General features: G+C 28.8%; 2 protein-coding genes across 3 annotated transcripts in view; one reads left to right on the forward strand and one right to left on the reverse strand.

The window, feature by feature from the left end:
- Positions 1–16080, reverse strand: part of LOC103569573 (fibroblast growth factor receptor substrate 2) — a 44882-nt gene that overhangs the window by 19875 nt on the left and 8927 nt on the right. The window contains exon 5 of one of the 2 annotated variants that reach the window (XM_053741519.1): positions 12811–13115. The exons of the other annotated variant lie outside the window; for it this stretch is intronic. Within the exon in view, the coding sequence (XP_053597494.1) occupies positions 13099–13115 (17 nt within the window). The 3' untranslated portion in view covers positions 12811–13098. Of the gene's footprint in view, positions 1–12810; positions 13116–16080 lie in introns of those variants that run through there. 2 annotated transcript variants of the gene reach the window in all.
- On the forward strand, positions 9587–12277 carry LOC128668458 (CRISPR system endoribonuclease Csm6-like). The gene is made up of 2 exons (XM_053741525.1): positions 9587–10008; positions 10300–12277. Exon 2 carries the CDS (start codon positions 11128–11130, stop codon positions 12145–12147), a length of 1020 nt encoding a protein of 339 aa, XP_053597500.1. The 5' UTR covers positions 9587–10008; positions 10300–11127; the 3' UTR covers positions 12148–12277.

Consider the following 16080-nt stretch of genomic DNA (forward strand, 5'->3'; position numbering starts at 1 on the left):
TAGAGAAGAGCTGTCAATGAAAAAACTTACAAGTCAGTCCATATTATTTGCAATGCATTAAAATGGTTAGTTGAACTATTAGTGCATCAATTATCTGTTGCATGCGCCCCACGTTTTTCGTTTTAAATCTTACAAGAATTTTCATAACTATTAAAAATTCACAATTATAAATTTTCAGGACTATCTGTAAGAAGTTCGGAATTTGTATGCGGTTTTAAATCTTCATAAAAATGAGAAATATTATTTTATACTTTTTAGTTCGTTTCAAAATCGTGGTATATTAAAAATTTTTTTATTTCGATAATTATTTTCTGCTTTTTAGTATTGGGTGAGTGAAATTTTGAAATCGATTTTAAAGGCCTGAATAAGATAACGACGGAGACATGCGACAAATTTTAAGTTTATTTCATTTTCTTTTTAGTTAATCAAATCTGAAATAGAAAATCGCTATTTCTACCTACCAATATATCAAACTCATTTTTTTATAAGATTTATACTTAAAAATATTAAAACAAATCAAAGCCAGATTCTTTTTAGTTAAAAATTTTGAATATATGACTTTATTCATGGTGCTGGAGGTCCTAGTCGTCACATTCTTTTCATCTCCTTCATTGTATTTTCATTACACGGTGTTTGTTTATCTGTCACCCAGTTGTGAGCTATATTCAAGAATATAACTCACCCAGAAATTAGTTTTAAATTAATTATAAAAAGTTCGTACTGAACAGACAAACGAACGAATATGAATTTTTTATTCGATTTTTTTTCATTTGTTTCTGTTTTTTTCATTTTTTTCTTCCTCTTCTAGTACTTCTCTTTCTCATTTAAAAAAAAATTATTTTTCATTTTCTTGCATCTAATTTTGAGCTTTGTTCCAAAATTCAAGTCTCTAGCTCATCGAGAAGTTACTTTAAAATCAATTACAAAATTTCACCCGAACAGACATACATAAAAGCGAGTTAATAAAAATAAAAAAAATAAATAAAAAAAAAACAAAAGAGTTCAAAGAAATATATATGAAATATGTTTTTATGACTGAAGTTAAGTAACGATTTTTAATAATTCTGCAAAAACAAAGACATCCAGGAATAAAATTTCATCATATACTAGACACACAATAAATTTTAATTAAATTAAGTATAAAATTAAAAATGAGGTTAAGTTCAAAATAATAATGACAGGAATATTGGGTACTTGTACCACAAATAATCAGATTTAAAAATTTTTTAATTTTGCGACGTTTCGTTGACTATTTTAACTTCTTCAGGCAAGCTATGAATACATGATACAATCAATTAATTTAAATGATTTATCAATAATTTTAATTTAGAGCCAACCCCCAACTTGGCGCTGTTTTCGCGCTCGGAGATCGATCGACTTTCGAATATAGTCAGCTCTAAATCTTGATGAACTTTTTCGATGTTGCCTAAGAATGTCCTTAATTAACAATTATTATTATATTTTTTATATTATTGTATAATTAAAAATAATCGATTGTATCATGTATTTATAGCTCATCCAAAGAATTTGACAGAGAGTCATAACGTCGAAAAATTTCATCAAATTTAATATCTGATTATCCTTAACCCAAGTACTCGATATTCTTATCATTTTTATAATTATCATGTGCAATAACATTGATAAAAATAATAATGACTCCGTCGAATAAATTTCACATGAATTTCGTAATATGATGATCTAGGTTTAAAATAACGTATACACACTGCGTTTTCACAATAAAGCTATTATACAAATGTCTTTATATCTAAATATATTCGTCTCATAAAAAAAATCGCTGTGATTATTTTATATTTATAAATAATATATATTCGAATGTGTAAAAATTGTTTTTAACGAAAATGCATTTTAAATAAATCAGTAATTTAAATTTCAACAACAATAAAATGAAAACCTCCCCAAATTTAGTCCGTCCAACTACAACTGTATTGATAACGTATTTTAAATATATATACATATACAATGAATTGATTAAATAAATATACCTTGTAGTATTAATTATACATATGCAATTTAATATATCATAATTTTTCATTTTCTCACATCAGAATTGAGAACAACATTTACAAACATGTAATTACTACAGGCACATGATTTTTTATTTAGTTTATTTTTTTTTACAGGGCAGAGGTAATGTTTTTAGCCAGTTTTGGGCGCTTAAAAAAATTAAATAATATAATTTTTTTAATATGCAATGACAATTAATTTTATAAATTTCTTCAAAGATAATTTTGTCACTTACAATGGAAATTTATTTATACTTTTTCGTTAATTAAAATAAAGTATTAAGATAAAAGACCTAGTCCCCCATCAGGGAACTAATATTCGATCACTTCATGTATTTATATATTTATATTCAGTCAAGTTTAGTAAATTTAGATATTAGGGTGATTCGTTTTAAACGAGCATTTTTTTTCACTCCCACAACAAAATATTTAAACTGGCTTACATGACCGATTTCTTCATGAGAAAGATAAACCAGAGTTTGTAATTCGACCGATAAATTTATTCCGGGGTTAAAATTTCGATGGTTGTCTTCAACAAGCTGACAGGGGTCTGGCGCATTTACCCAGTGGGTATTTTGTTAAACGTTTTTTTAAGTTGGCACATGTAGGTTCCGATCTAGAAACATCTGTGAGGTGGGGATAGACTATTAATCAAGTTGGTAAAACAGAAAATAAATTCAAATATTTAAAACATCGAAAAAATTTTAATTAATGATAAATGTATTTACATAAGAACACAACAAATAAATTTATATACAATAAATTACGATTAATCATTTTAGTAAAATACTTTTAAGCTTAAATAAATAATGGGGAATTCGCACACTGCAAATTCCCAACCGGAAATTAAAAATTGTTTTTAAGCTCTCATCTGAGCTTTAAATATCTATCCTTGGGAATTTGCACAGTGCAAATTCCCAGCCATAAAATTAAAAATGGCGCACTTTGAGCTTGCATTTGAAAAAATTAATTTTCAAACGCAATTATCAATCACTGGGAATTTGCACAGTGCAAATTCCCAGCCATAAAATTAAAAATGGCGCACTTTGAGCTTGTATTTGAGAAAATTAATTTTCAAACTCAATTATTAATCACTGGGAATTTGCACAGTGCAAATTCCCAGCTATTTAATTTAAAATGCCGCATCTTGAGCTCGTATTTAAAAAAGTAAATTTTGAAACTCAATTATCAATCACTGGGAATTTGCACAGAGCAAATTCCCAGCCGGAATAAAAGATGATGTACTATAATTATTAGACTTAAATAATTCATATTTGTAATGTAAAATTAAATATCGAATAATTAATATTTTCAAAAATTTTATAGTTTACACAATCGAGCAATTGTAAATTAATTAAAGTAATTTGATATGTAGATAAATAAAATGTATAATTTAATATGTACAATATTATTTTTAAAAAATGGTGAAGTATCATTGGGAATTTGACCTACCTATATTCCCCATTCCATTTCGTGTAAAAACAATTTCCTATCGCTGAATAAAAATTTATAAGAAACAAATGCAAAATGATTTATTTCTTGTCACGCATTAACTTGGGTAACATGGGCCTTCCGAACAAAAAAAGAAAAATTCACGCTTCTAACAATTTAAATTTTGATGGCTTTACTTATAATCGCCATTCAAAATTAAAATCTGTTGAAAACACGTGGTAAGTAAGACAATCATTATCCTTTATATTTAAAAGAAACTAACTCAATATGAAAAAAAGAATTATAGCGAATATGAGGGACTTTTTGATAAGTAAGTGTGCTTTTCTGTAAATATTTTTTTTCAATAATATTTAAATAATTGATCTAAAAACGAAAAACTTTCGGGCTTCTGTTGATTTCAGTATCATAGTAATTTTATTTTATAATTTAAATTATAAAAATGGTAATTAAAACATTTTACGATATTGGAGAAATACATTATTGTATAAATAATGATTAATTATGCCGAAAATATCTTTGAATATAGTTTAAAAATATTAATTTGGCTTAAAATAAAATTAAAATCTATTGTTGCCTTTCTTGAACATCTTAAATGCTGGTAACAACGGAAATTGATAACGCTGGTGTTGAATTCTCATAGTCGATTTATTTTTCTTCCATTTATGAAATGGCGTACTCGAAAAAAAAAAAAAGGCGCTACAATTTGGATATTTCCCGTGGAAGCAATAAGATAAGGAACAAGTCTCAAGTACTAATTTTTTTTTGTCAATATAATAAAATTCTAAAATTTGAAAAAAAAGTCAAATTTCGAAAAAAATTTTAATTTTTTTTCAACTTTTGGAATTTTATTATACTAACAAAAAAATTAGTATATAGAACGTATTCCTTATCCTATTATTTCTACAAGAAAAATCCTGTTGCTGCAACTGGATTTTGTCCTGTTGCTCTTACAGGACTACGTCCTGTTGTTGCATCTATTTTTTTTCCGTGTAAATTTAAAAAGTTGATTTTACTTCGTTGGTATTATTATTAATATACGACTGGCCGATCGTGGCCAATGGTATACAAACATATGTTATCTTTTAGGTACGTAGAATGTAATCAAAAAAAAAAAAGAAAAGGAGATGATCGGCAGGAAGGTTGTCGAGCTGCTGGTCACGTCTTTTATCCATCAGACGGCAATCCACCAATTTTTACATTATGTAAAAAACCTCCGAAAAATGAACACAACCACGAGCCGTTCGAAGAGGTTGCTGAGGTCCACCAATTAAAAGTGGATTTAAAGCAAGCTGCTAAAAATATGCCAATTGGAGGGCAATTAAATATTACGTATCAGCACTTAGTTTTAAAGTAAGAACCCTACCATTTTTCTTGTCTGTGTAATGCCGTTTCTTTCACAGTGCGATAGACAGCGTATCATAAATATTTTTACCCTCTTAATTCCTGTATTATTTACTTTTTAAGGAACTTTGTAGGAGCTTCACAAGCTCCATATGTAAAAATACGGAGTCAGTTTGGACGAGATTTTCGTAAGAATATTCCAAAAAACCCAAAAAATTTTATGGCCTACTGTGAGTTTCTTCAAACTCCTCAAGGTCAAAATCTTTTGTCCTACACGACGCAAGTAGAACACTCAGAACCAATGATTCGGCATCAAATTCAATGTCGAGTGATTGGTACTGACAAAAATACTTGCATAGGATTTTGGAGCAATGATGTGATTAATTTTATTGACAAACAGTCAGCGATGTACATCGACGGGACTTTTCGATTCAAACCAAACTTCCGTAATCGTTATTTGAACCCATATCAAGTCTTGATTATTTCAGGAAAGTTCGAAAAAAAGGTATGTTATTTTCAATCTAATTTTTTAATATTGTAAGAATTATGTATAAAATGAAATGTTTATTATTATATTAACAATAATTAATATAAATAATTCAATTAATTCAATTCTAAAATTAAACATTTGATTTTAAATATTTAAAAAATAAATCGCAATCCCTGAAATAATTTTGAACAACAAAGTACGGCGCGCGCATTCCCCCACTACTTTGTCTCATGCGCATAAGCAAGTTGAAGTTTCTGTGCAATTGGGTACTTTTTTAACTTCCCGCTAAGAAAATCGACGATTTTCAAAAATTTCGGGAAGTTATTGTTTTCACCCCGATTTTCGAAAATCGAGTTTTCATCAGATGTCGACGTTTTGAGGACCTAGGAAGCTATTCTGACTATTTTCAGAATGATGTCCGAGTGTGTGTGTATGTGTGTGTGTGTGTGTGTGTGTGTGTGTGTGTGTGTGTGTGTGTATGTAAACTCTTTGTAACTTTTTAACTAATTAATACGATCTACTTCAAAATCTAATCAGCTCTAGTACTCAATAAAACGCGTCGATTGCCACCTCAAACATCAAAATCGGATAATTCGTTCGAGAGTTATCGCGGGAGAAAGAAATGGTGAAAAACGGTTTTTTCTAAATATTTTCGAAACGACTGACGCGATCGATTTCAAATTTTAATCAGCTCTAGAATTCAATAAAACGCGCCGATTGCCGCGTCAACTATCAAAATCGATTGATTAGTTCAAAAGATATCGGCGTTGAAATGTTAAAAAAATAACATTTTATGTTATTTTTTCCGGATAAATCATAATATAACGTACTAAAATGTGCCTGATATCATACCAACTCATCTTTTTTATGGTTTCTTTTGATGATATAATGTCATCGAACTTGGTTTTTAGTTCAAATCATATTATCAACAAAAAAATCGATAAACCGTAGTTTTTAATATTTTTATCGGATATTTTATATTTTATTGTTTCTTACATGAGTCAAAACTTATTTAAATCTTGATTTTGATCCCTGACATTGATTTCTGCCTCAATACACTTATGTTACTGAACATAATCAGGAACTAAATTTTAAAAACCGCTTCATTGATGATTTTCGATTCTCAAATTTTCAAACTTCAGCTTAACAGGTAACTTGTTAGAGCTTGAAAACATCATAAAAAAACAATTGCATGTGATAGCATTTTCGAGCTCGAAGAGCTCGAAAATATATCTACACTAATGTTTTCGAGCTCTTTGAGGTCGAAAACAGCGGGGAGTTTTGGGGCTGGCCCGCAGGGTCAACCGACGCCCAGATTTTTTTAGAAACGTTTACTGCGCATGGGCATATCTAGATGCGCACTCGTTCTGCACGTTTTACGCGCCAGTATTTCAAAAAAAGATTTCTAGAGAAAGCATTTAATGATATTTTTGTATTTTCTCTTCACTTAATTTTTTTTTATATTTTTCACAAATAAACGCACATGTTTTCTTAAGCATTGATTAAACTCTTTACATATTTTTATTTTTAGTCAAATTTTTCTTGACTTTTTTCAATTTCAAATTAACTTTTAGCGATTAATTAATTAATTGAACAGCGTTAAAATTTTTCAATTTTTTTTTTTTTAAATTCATTTTTATAGACTCTTCCAGTTGTTTATTTTACAATGCCCAATAAGGAACAAACAACCTACCGGAGCGTACTGCAATTTCTAAAAAATGAAATTTCTCCGGGCTGGGCACCAGAATATATCATTTCTGATTGGGAAACAGCAATCAGAAATGAAGCCGAGGCTATATATCCTGCTGCTGATCCGATTGGTTGTTTTTTTCATTACACTCAAGTAATTATCATATATTTGACTTTAAAGGAAGGGTTATTAAAATGGACTCTAAATCTGTTGCAATTCAATGATTTATTTTTTTAATAGGCAATTCAAAATAATTGGAAAAAACGGGGACTCGTGACAATTTTAAAAAATGATTTAGAAGCGCAAATTATAAAAAAACAAATCATGGCACTTCCACTGGCTCCGGCAAATGAGATTGTGATGTTATTTATAAATATTGTTAATAAAATAACACCTCAACTCGCTATAACTTTGAACGATTTTTTCGGGTACGTTTTTGAACAGTGGCTGGTAAAAATTGGGCCCGAAAAATTATCAGTTCATGGCAAGAGCAATGTTAGAACTAACAATCCATCGGAATCAATTAACCGGGATTTAAATCGAGGATTAAGTACGATAAAGAAGCCAACATCAATGCAATTTACAAGTATACGTTTTGTGATTATCTTTGTTATATTCCCTGATTCAGAAATCTCATTTGGAATGATTCAATTCGTGCTAAAGTGTATATCTATAGATAGTCAATTTTCCCAACTTTGAATTGTTTCGGATCGTGTTTGAATTGTTTCAAATTAGGTTTCTCAATGAGGGTCTTTGCATTGCTTAAAAAAACCAAAAGATTCTCATAGCTGTCTGCTTAAAAAATCCGATAGATTCTTATAGCTGTACGGATAAGGCCCTATACTTAACTATACAACTTTTCATAGAACTCATTCATTCTTATAAAATTTCTATGAAAATTTATGAGAATCTATTGTATTCTTTGAGATTTTCTAAAAGGGCCTGTATGTATAAAGCTTATACTGTATAGCACTTTCTTACTGACTTAATTCATACCCATACAATCTACATGAGAATCTATGGGATGATATTGCATTCTACAAGATTTCTTTAACGAATAATGATTGTTTAATGATAGATTATTATGATATATATATATATATATATATATATATATATATATATATATATATATATATAAGTCTTTCCATAGATCTTATTCATTTTTATAAAATTTCTATGAGAATATGTCGAATTTCATAGGATTTATTCGATTGACAATATCTGCTTTTAATATTTACAGGATTACTTGTATCATCTGTGGTCAAATCTCACCATCAAATTGTGAGCATTCAGAAAAATCAAAAAATTACATTTGATGGGAGAAAAATTGGTGATAATGTTATTGATCGTGCCACACCTATTGCTGTACAGCTTAGTAATTTGTGGAGCCGATTAAAAGCCGAAAAAATAACGGCTAGTACTTTTTTTAAAATGACCTCGATGCTATTAAGTAGAGTGCATTTTAACAAAAACATAGTGAAGCTGAGTTTAAGTAAATATTTCTTTTCTTGAAACAAACAAAATTAAAAACTCCAATTGAAAAATTTCGATTAAATTTAATCGGAGCTTTTAATCAAGGCACTGAACTGACTCATAGAATCAAATTTCACAATTTTAATAATTCTGATTCAAACATAAGTTACAAGTGGCCTTCAGAGAAAAAAACGTTTTGGTTCTGGACGCAAATCAGCAGCAAAGTTCCATACAAACAGAACTTGGATGGTGTCCAATGCTTCTCTGCTGATGTCCTGAAATATCTAATTCCAATTGCGAGGCGAGAAATGAAAATTTGTAAGTTAATATTTTCAAATTTATCTCATAAATTTTTCATATTAATATAACAAAAATACGTATACCAATAACTTGTTTAAAAAACATAAATTTAATTTCTGTTATAGTTAATGCCAAGATTGGAGGGAATATTTTAATCGACTACCCACTTCAAGTAAAAATATCCTTCAATAAATAATTATATAAATCTTAATTATATTATTATAATTATTATAAATCTAATTTATATAAAACTTGAATGCAATATTTTAATAAATAATTATCGATGCAAGATTTGAATAAACTTTATTTGCCCGAGTCTTCCCACCCATTTTTTTACGATTCCGAACTCTTTTTGAACATATATATATATATATATATATATATATATATATATATATATATACATATATATATATCGCGTTTAAGTTGAGATACAGCCTCAAGATGCGTTATTCTTAATTAACTGCTAGGAATTTGCACTGTGCAAATTCCCGGTGATTAATAATTGAGTTTCAAAATTTACCTTTTTCAATACGAGCTCAAGATGCGGCATTTTAAATTTAATAGCTGGGAATTTGCACAGTGCAAATTCCCAGTGATTAATAATTGAGTTTGAAAATTAATTTTCTCAAATACAAGCTCAAATTGCGCCATTTTTAATTTTATGGCTGGGAATTTGCACTGTGCAAATTCCCAAGGATAGATATTTAAAGCTCAGATGAGAGCTTAAAAACAATTTTTAATTTCCGGTTGGGAATTTGCAGTGTGCGAATTCCCCATTATTTATTTAAGCTTAAAAGTATTTTACTAAAATGATTAATCGTAATTTATTGTATATAAATTTATTTGTTGTGTTCTTATGTAAATACATTTATCATTAATTAAAATTTTTTCGATGTTTTAAATATTTGAATTTATTTTCTGTTTTACCAACTTGATTAATAGTCTATCCCCACCTCACAGATGTTTCTAGATCGGAACCTACATGTGCCAACTTAAAAAAACGTTTAACAAAATACCCACTGGGTAAATGCGCCAGACCCTTTTTATATCATTGGACATAGATGCTTCTATCTACATTGCGTATAATTAAAGTCTAGATAGTTACTTATGTCCGGGATATTCGATACGTTTAATCTGCGAAGAAAGAACAAAGGACACTATCTACTGCGTAATAAAATTATACTTTACTGATATTAAAATATAAAAAAACTGTGTGTCTGTTTTAAAAAAAGGTAAGGTTTTGAACATCATAATTTTAGAATTAATAAAAATTCATGAATCCTTGTAGTAAGTACAATAATTTAAAAATCACGATATACTTTTTTTTTTTTTAATCAAATGGTGGACTTTATTCACATCGAACATAAATTGGCTTAAAATTTATATGTTAAGTTCATTCAAAATGGCACTTGAATATGTCTATTTGAAAATTTAAAAATATATGTATTTACATTATTTATAAATAAATTAAGCTTTAAAAATTATTAAAAAAAATTTTTTTTTTCTTTTTTTTTTAATTACAGATTTCTAAATATGGCAGATATTTTTAGTGTTGGAGAAGAGTTCCCCAATTGTGAGCAATTTTTGTTAAAAATTGATACGTATATGGAACAAACAAAATTTATATTAAGCAAAAGAGATTCACACAAAATGGGACAATTTTGTGAGAAAAGAGGTATCACGAATAATTTTCCGGATTTTACGTTTTACGATTTACATTTTGTATGTCCGAAGAGTGGGAAATTCGTAACGAAGGGAAAAGGAAAACGGAAAGCCCAGTAAGTATTATTTTCATTGATACATTTTTCCTTACTTTCTCAAACTGCTTCATGTTCTTAAACTTAGCCAATGGTTTTCTTAATTCGTGATTAATTGATGTTATCTTATAACCACTTATTTTTTGGATACTTTTTTCTTTCTACTGAACTAAGTTCTGAGAAAATAATACTTAAAAATAAATTTTGACATGTTTCTATTTAGTGTATACATATATGCATATACTTGTTTTCAGGTCGCAAAAAACTAACTGCCCCGTAGTATTAATTGGGCGTTTCGATTTAAACAAGAAACTTTTTATTGTAAGAACCTGAATACCCCACCACAACCACGGACCAGACAGTGAGAATTTGGATGATGACAAATTGGGTGCTGATGACAAGCTGGTTGCTGTTGACAAATTAGATAGTAGTGATTCATCTGACTCGTCTCATTTTGCAAAACCCATTGATAGTGGGATACAAAAAACCAAAGGACGTCCTAAAGATAAAAAAAGACCACCAATAGGGCCACGTTGTAGTAAATCTATTCAGACATCAAAAAATTCTCGCACAGAAAACACCACATCAGCTTTAATGCTTCAGTCTACAACTGCTGGTCCATCTAATATTGTACCCAATACATATGCTATTCCTGCTTCTGAAATTTTTTTGATTACTGACTCTACACCAGTTGATATTATATTCACTCCAGCTGATGAGACTGAATTTCCTACTGCTTCTGGTCCTCCTATTTTACACAATAACAACAATATTCCGATTCCCCAAAGTCATTCAATTACTAATACCACTCCAGCTAGCGAGACTGAATTTCCTACTGCTTCTGCTCCTTCCATTTCAAACAGTAACAATAATATTCCGATTCCCCAAAGTCATTCAATTACTAATACCACTCCAGCTAGCGAGACTGAATTTCCTACTGCTTCTGGTCCTCCTATTTTACACAATAACAACAATATTCCGATTCCCCAAAGTCATTCAATTTCTAATATTACTCCAGCTAGCGAGACTGAATTTTCTACTGCTTCTGGTCCTCCTATTTTACACAGTAACAACGATATTCCTATTCCCCAAAGTCATTCAGTCACTATTACCACTTCAGCTGGTGAGACTGAGTCTCCTACTGCTTCTGCTTATTCCATTTCACACAGTAACAATGATATTTCTACTCCCGCCGCTCCGAACTCACAAATATCTGATGAAAATAAAAAACTTGAACAATTATTAAAGCATTTGATATCACCAGAAATAGTTGAGTCCGTAATAAATGGAAATAGGAAAATAAGAAAAAGTGATCTGATTGATCAAATCAAAAATGTTTCTGATGCGGTGCCTTATCAAATTGAGAAATTCAATGATGTACAAAAGTACTTCCAACGTACGGCTTTCCAGGCTTTGCTTAATGCAATAAAAATCAAAGAAAAGAATAGATCATGGACTTGTCACAAGTGTTTTAGAAGAATTGATGAAGATAATGAGAACAGTATCGAATGTGACAAGTGCTGGTATTGGTACCATTTTAAATGTGTAAAAATACGTCGCAAACCTTCGAAGTCTCGTGAATGGGTTTGTCCATCTTGTACGCGAACGGGATGATGAAATTGCATTTTTAAAATGCAATATTTGATAACTTACAGCATATTAAAGTATATTTTAATAAACAGAATATTTTGATAAACTTTTTAAATTTTTTATCATGTATTTTCTAATACACATGCAATCCATCCCTTTTCCTTTCATCAATTTATGTTAAATATATTTTCTATTGACTAATTAATTTGTGGGATAAAAATTTATTCTAGTATATTAAGTGTTCAAATAATATTTAAGATAAAATTTAGTTACATGAAAATTTTAAAGTTCGAATAAATTTCATAAAATTTAAATGCACTATCGAATATAATAATTTTATAGTTTTGTAAATTTGCGTGATATTTTGTAAAATTTACGTTGCATGTTGATATTAAAACAGAAAATTTATATCACACTTCATTTAAATTTTATCAAAAGTTTTCTTAATATACTTTATATTAATTAAATGATAGTCGTCGGTGTAAATTTATTTAAACTAATTATCAATTACAATGAGTGTAAATAAAGCAGACTTCAGACAAATTTAAAATTATAAATAAATTAAGTAGTTCATTATCAAATTAATATTTATAAAAAAAGTACTTATTAATTTCAAAATTTTTAAAATGCGCATTTTTTTAAAGTTTATTTGTTTTATTAATTATTTATTCTATGAATAATTTTTAATTTATCTTATGTCTGCTTCATTCACTCATTCTATTATGATCCTGAAGTTAACAAATAATTCAAAAGTTTCGGATTTTTTTTTTCAACAAATCAATTACAAAAAAATAAAATATAAAAATATACACATGTAGCAAATTTAAAAAACTACAGGCGCGATTTTTCGAAGTATTTTTTTTGTTATAATTTATAGTTTTAAAAAAATTTTTAAATATTATTAGATGTCGGCTAACTTCATCGTCTAGATTCTCTGTAAATCACTACTCCCATTCCATTGTTTGTCTTCCAGTTTTATGATTGGTTTAAAACTGTAACATAATAATAATAATAATAGCCTCGGCCATCCATTGTCTCCGAGAATTACACATGAAGTTAAGATTGTTGCTGTTATAGTGTTAAAAAGGGAATGACATTTAATTTATTTGATTATTTCATGAGAAGTATAAAATATAAATCTATACATACATGTGTATATGTTATATTCTATTGTTTTTGTAAATAGTTCCTGTAGCAAAATTGGATTTTCTTAAATTTAATTATGGCATTTAATCAATCTTTCGAGTTCAAAGTAGGAATGACATTTGACTCTTGGGTAGAATTTGAGGATAAAAAAAAAAAATATGAAGCTAGTAGTGGTGAAACTTTTACCACTTTTAGAAGTAAAAAACTATATTGTTGTGATTTTGAAAAGTGCATCAAAGATGAAGACCAAATTAACGAACTCGTTACAAAATTGAAGTATAAGTTTGTTACTTTAAAGTGTAAATACGGCAAGGCAACAAAAAAGCCTAAACAGAACAAAGAACGAGTCACTAGGTAACCCTGATTAAACAACTGAATTCGATCGAATTAAACAGAATTAAATTTTTAATTCAGATAAATTCTGTTAATTCAGTACTTAACTTAAAAATTAATTCTGTCTAATTCGGCAGGAAAATCAGAATTTGTCCAAATTAAAACGAATTTAAATAATTCTATTCGGGTTAATTCTGATTAATTCGAAAATAATTCTCCAATTTCTGGTTCTGAATCCGAATTAAACTGAATGAAATCGAATTTGAAATTTTTAAATCGGTTTTATTCTGTTTAATTCAAATTCAAATTTTCAATTCAGTTGAATTCTGTTTTACAGAATTCGACAGAATTAAAATTTTGAATTCAGTTGTTTAATCAGGGAAAATAATAAATAAAATATATATAAGTGAATGTGACATTATATTTAATGGTTTGTTTTATATAATTTCCAGTACTTTTAACCATGGATGCCGAGCTTCTATGACACTGAAAAGAGTTCTAACTCACGAAGCCAATTATAAATTAATCATTTCAGAAATTAATTTTAACCACGAAAATCACCCATTGCACTATAAGGTAAATTTCGTATAAATGTATAGAAAATAATATTATTAAGCTCTGTGGACTCGAAAGCAGAAAGTTTTGAGACTGGTCCAGAAATCAACCGTTTTCTAGATATTTTTTTTAAACTAAAGTCAACCTAGATCTTATATTGTTTTAAAATACTTATTTGAATTTATAATAATATTTTTAGGAGCTGCGCTACGTATTACCTGAACAACGGCGATTACCACCTGAATTAAAACATCAAGTTGGAGAATACATTAAATTAGGATGTAGCAACAAAAAAATTAGACATGAAATATCACAAAAATATAACATCTACCTTCTATCTAAAGATATTTCAAATATTGCTCAAGCTTTAAAACCACCTAATGGTAATGATTTAAAAACATTGGATGCACTTTTGAAGAAAGAATATGGTAAATATTTCTATGATTAGCTATACGTGATTAAAAGAAACGATTCGAAACGATTTGTAATGTTAAATGCTCATAAGAAGAGTGATTCAAAAGCATTAAAAAAGATTTAAAATTTTGTTTTTTTAATTGTTTCCAATCATTTTTTTTTTTTTTAATAAGATTACTACATACCGTTTAACTACATTTATTGAGTAAAACTTCATAAATAGTAATAATATAATAATCATACTTCTTTCATTATTCTTTTAATATCTATATCATAATTTAAAATAAAATGACAGTAATAGATCGTGTTTGTTTTCTATAATATACTTTCTGACAAGGGATAAAACAAGACGATTTTAAACCAGGGTAAAGTTTGCTCCCCGAATCATAAGCGAGGGCTGACCTTGGCCTCAATCTGAAAACAGATTTCATCCTGTATCACCTATAATATTTTTCATGATTATTAGCACTAGGATTCAAGTTTTGGTATTAGCAGTCAGTCGAAACTAAGTTAATTTAAGACCAATGGTGTGATCGACAATTTTCATACGTTTACGCAAGTGTAAATTGTGATTTACAATTCATTGTTAGGTAGTTGCAGTAAATACTACTCACTGCTTACACTTTTTAACTTCCCGCTTAAATGATCGATGATTTTCAAAAATTTCGGGAAGTTACTGTTTTTACCCCGATTTTCGAAAATCGAGTTTTCATCAGATGTCGACGTTTTGAGGTCATAGGAAGCTATTCTGACTATTTTCAGAATGATGTCCGAGTGTCTGTATGTATGTACGTGTGTGAATGGTCTATAACTTTTTAACTAATCAATCGATTTGGATGTTTAAGGCAGCAATCAAAAGAGCTTGTTGGCCATCAACTTTCCTGAAAATTTCAGATCATTTGATCAAGTAGACACGAAAATATTGGCGAATTACGAGAAAAACAAATTTTTTTTAAAAATTTTTTATTGATTTCTCAGAAACGAATTGAACGATCGATGCCAAAATAAAACGCGTCGAATGCTGCCTTAACCATCTCAATCGGTTAATTTGTTCGAGAGATATCGTTGGAGAAAGAAATGGAAAAAAGCGGTTTTTTTCAAATATCTTCAAGACGGCTGAATCGATCGCTTTCAAATTCTAATCAGCTCTAGAATTCAATAAAACGCGCCTTTTGCCACCTCAAACGTCAAAATCGGTTAATTAGTTCAAATGATATCAGCGTTGAAAAGTTAAAAAAATAACATTTTATGTTATTTTTTCCAGATAAATCAAAATGTACTGTACTAAAATGTGTCTAAAACCTTACAAACTTTTCCTCTTTATGATCTGTTTCGGTCATCATATAATGCCATTAAACTTGTTCTTTAGTTTAAACTATATTATCAACGAAAAAATCGAAAAACACAGTTTTTAATAATTTTCTCGGATATTTTATATATTATTGCTCTGACCTAAGCCAAAACTCATTTAAATCGTGATTTCGTTCATTGACATTGATTTCTGCCTCA

The sequence above is a fragment of the Microplitis demolitor genome, chromosome 1 (genome assembly GCF_026212275.2).
Source record: "Microplitis demolitor isolate Queensland-Clemson2020A chromosome 1, iyMicDemo2.1a, whole genome shotgun sequence".
Classification (NCBI taxonomy): Eukaryota; Metazoa; Arthropoda; class Insecta; order Hymenoptera; family Braconidae; genus Microplitis; species Microplitis demolitor.